Source organism: Hyperoodon ampullatus, assembly GCF_949752795.1.
Source record: "Hyperoodon ampullatus genome assembly, chromosome: 1".
Taxonomy (NCBI): Eukaryota; Metazoa; Chordata; class Mammalia; order Artiodactyla; family Ziphiidae; genus Hyperoodon; species Hyperoodon ampullatus.
Window position 1 is genome coordinate 221951142 of NC_136914.1, and position 3402 is coordinate 221954543.

The 3402-nt window shown below is 47.2% G+C and overlaps 1 protein-coding gene across 2 annotated transcripts; it reads left to right on the forward strand.

Moving 5' to 3' along the window:
• Nucleotides 1-2224: 2224 nt before the first annotated feature.
• Nucleotides 2225-3197, forward strand: LOC307062216 (peroxiredoxin-1-like; the record flags this gene model as incomplete). Of its 2 annotated transcripts, none has more annotated exons than XM_079717813.1 (2): nt 2225-2557; nt 2931-3197. In XM_079717813.1, the coding sequence occupies 2 exons, from the start codon at nt 2225-2227 to the stop codon at nt 3195-3197; spliced, it is 600 nt and encodes a 199-aa protein (XP_079573939.1). The 2 variants fall into 2 exon arrangements, with proteins under 2 accessions (XP_079573939.1, XP_079573940.1); XM_079717814.1 differs by having other exon boundaries at nt 2225-2550; nt 2936-3197.
• Between the last annotated feature and the right edge of the window lie 205 nt (nt 3198-3402).

Genomic DNA, 3402 nt, shown 5'->3' on the forward strand with positions numbered 1-3402 from the left:
TCATACAGAGCAGTTCCCTTCCCCTTTGTTAGCTGGTATACTCCCGCCTTGGAACCCTGGGCCTCCATTAAAGCCCAGCTACCTGGAAGCCAACATGCTGTGGGGAAGCTCAGGCCATGTGGGGAGGCCACACGTGGCTGCTCCAATGGACAGCCCCTGCTGAGATGCCAGCTAACAGATGATATCAACTACCAGAAGTGAGTGAAGACACCTCCAGATGATTCCAGCCCCCATCTTTTAATACTCCAGATCATTAGCCCTTGAGTCTTCCCAGTTGAGGCCCCAGATATCAGAGAGCAGAGACCTGTCATTCCTGCCATGCCCTGTCCAAATCCCTAACTCACATCCATAAGCAAGATAAAATGATTGTTTTAAGCACTTAAGTTTGAGGCGGTTTGTCATAAGCAATAGCAACTAAAACATAATGTCTTTTATCGGTTAGCTCTTGCTGCATAACAAAACACTTCAAATTCAGTCGTTTAAAACAACACACATGGGGCTTCCCTGGTGGCGCAGTGGTTAAGAATCCACCTGCCAATGGAGGGGACACGGGTTCAAGCCCTGGTCCAGGAAGATCCCACATGCCGCGGAGCAACAAAGCCCGTGTGCCACAGCTACCAAGCCTGCACTCTAGAGCCCACGAGCCACAACTACTGAGCCCACATGCCACAACTACTGAAGCCTGCATGCCTAGAGCCTGTGCTCCGCAACAAGTCACCACAGTGAGAAGCCCACACACCGCAATGAAGAGTAGCCCCCGCTCACCGCAACTAGAGAAAGCCCGCACGCAGCAATGAAGACCCAATGCAGCCAAAAATAAATAAAATAAATAAATTTTTTAAATTAAAAAATAGGGCTTCCCTGGTGGCGCAGTGGTTGGGAGTCCGCCTGCCGATGCAGGGGACACGGGTTCGTGCCCTGGTCCGGGAGGATCCCACATGCCGCAGAGCGGCTGGGCCCGTGGGCCGTGGCCGCTGAGCCTGTGCGTCCAGAGCCTGTGCTCTGCAATGGGAGAGGCCACAGCAGTGAGAGGCCTGCGTACCGCAAAAAAATTAAAAATAAATAAAAATAAACCCACATTTATTTAGCTCACAATTCTGTGGGTCAGTGGGCAGTTCTGGTTCTTTGGGCAGTATCAGCCAGCCTCTCCTGGGCTCACTCGTGTGTCTGTGCTCAGATTGTGGTCGGCTGGTGGCTGATGATCTAAAATGCCTCACCTACATGTCTGGCAGTTGGCTGAATGTCAACCAGGCAGCAGATGTAACCGAGCCATAGGACTCTCATCATCCAGGAGGCTGGCCTATGCTTCTTCACAAGGAGGCAGGGTTCCAGGAGCAGCAAGAGAGGACCAGCCCACTGTGTAGGCTCCTCAAGTTTCTACCTGCAGCACGTTTGCAGATGTTACATTGGCCAAAGCAAGTTCATAGCCAAGTCTAGAGTAAGAATGAAAGGCTCCCCACTAAAATCTGGAACAAGACAAGGATGCCCACTCTCACCACTTCTCTTCAACATAGTATTGGAAGTCCTAGCCTCAGCAATCAGACAAGAAAAAGAAATAAAAGGTATCCAAACTGGAAGGGAAGAGGTAAAATTGTCACTATATGCAGATGACAGGATACTATGTATAGAAAACCCTAAGGACTCCACACAAAAGCTACTAGATCTAATAAATGAATTCAGCAAAGTAGTAGGATACAAGATTAACATTCAGAAATCGGTTGCATCCTTTACACTAACAATGAAATATCAGAAAGGGAATGTAAAAACAATATCTTTTAAAATCACACCAAAAAAAATTTTTTTAGATACCTAGGAATAAACCTGACCAAGGAAGTGAAAGACTTATACACTGAGAATTATAAAATGTTAATAAAGGAAATAAAAGAGGATTCAAAGAAATGAAAAGATATCCCATGCTCTTGGATTGGAAGAATTAATATTGTTAAAATGGCAACACTACCCAATCAATCTACAGATTTAATGCAATCCCTATCAAATTACTCATGACATTTTTCACAGAACTAGAACAAATAATTCAAAACTTTACATGGAACCAGAAAAGACCCAGAAGGGCTAGAGCAAGCCTGAGAAAAAACAAACAAAGCAGGAGTCATAAATCTCCCAGACTTCAGACAATACCACAAAGCTACAGAAATCAAAACAGTGGTGTGTCTCCTTCCTGACTGTCCTCTGCGGTTTGTCTGTGAGAAATGCTGACAGCAATATGTCTTCAGGAAATGTCAGAATTGGGCACCGTGCCCCCCAGTTCAAAGCAACTGCTGTAATGCCAGATGGTCAGTTCAAAGATATCGGCCTATCTGACTACAAAGGAAAATATGTTGTGTTCTTCTTTTACCCTCTTGACTTCACCTTTGTGTGCCCCACAGAGATCATTGCTTTCAATGATAGGGCAGAAGAATTTAAGAAACTCAACTTCCAAGTGATTGGTGCTTCTGTGGATTCTCACTTCTGTCACCTGGCATGGATCAACACACCCAAGAAACAAGGAGGACTGGGACCCATGAAAATTCCCTTGATATCAGACCCCAAGTGCACCATTGCTCCGAACTATGGGATCTTTTTTTTTTTAAATAACTTTATTTATTTATTTGTGTATGGCTGTGTTGGGTCTTCATTGCTGTGCGCGGGCTTTCTCTAGTTGCGGCGAGCGGGGGCTACTCTTTGTTGCAGTACGCGGGCTTCTCATTGTCGTGGCTTCTCTTGTTGCAGAGCAGGGGCTCTAGGCACACAGGCTTCAGCAGTTGGGGCACGTGGGCTCAGTAGTTGTGGCTTGTGGACTCTAGAGCTCAGGCTCAGTAGTTGTGGCACACGGGCTTAGTTGCTCTGCGGCATGTGGGATCTTCCCGGGCCAGGGCTCGAACCCGTGTCCCTTGCTTTGGCAGGCGGATTCTTAACCACTGCACCACCAGGGAAGCCTAGACTATGGGGTCTTAAAGGCTGATGAAGGCATCTCATTTAGGGGCCTTTTTATTATTGATGATAAACGTATCCTTCGACAGATCACCATAAATGACCTTCCTGTTGGCTGTTCTGTGGATGAGACCCTGAGACTAGTTCAGGCCTTCCAGTTTACTGACAAACATGGGGAAGTGTGCCCAGCTGGCTGGAAGCCTGGCAGTGATACCATCAAGCCTCATGTCCAGAAGAGCCAAGACTATTTCTCTAAGCAGAAGTGAGCACTGGGCCATTTTAGGGCCAGGCTGCAGTAGGTGGCCATGAGAGCAAAACCTCTTTTGTACTATTGTCATGCTTAAGACACAAGACCTTGCACTCAGCCAAGATGTGGTGTGGGACTGGACAGGCCTTTCCTGCAGGGGTTGGGGAAGCCAGGCTTTCTTCCTCTGGAGGGAATGGCCTGAGCTGTATTATGGGGCAAGCAAA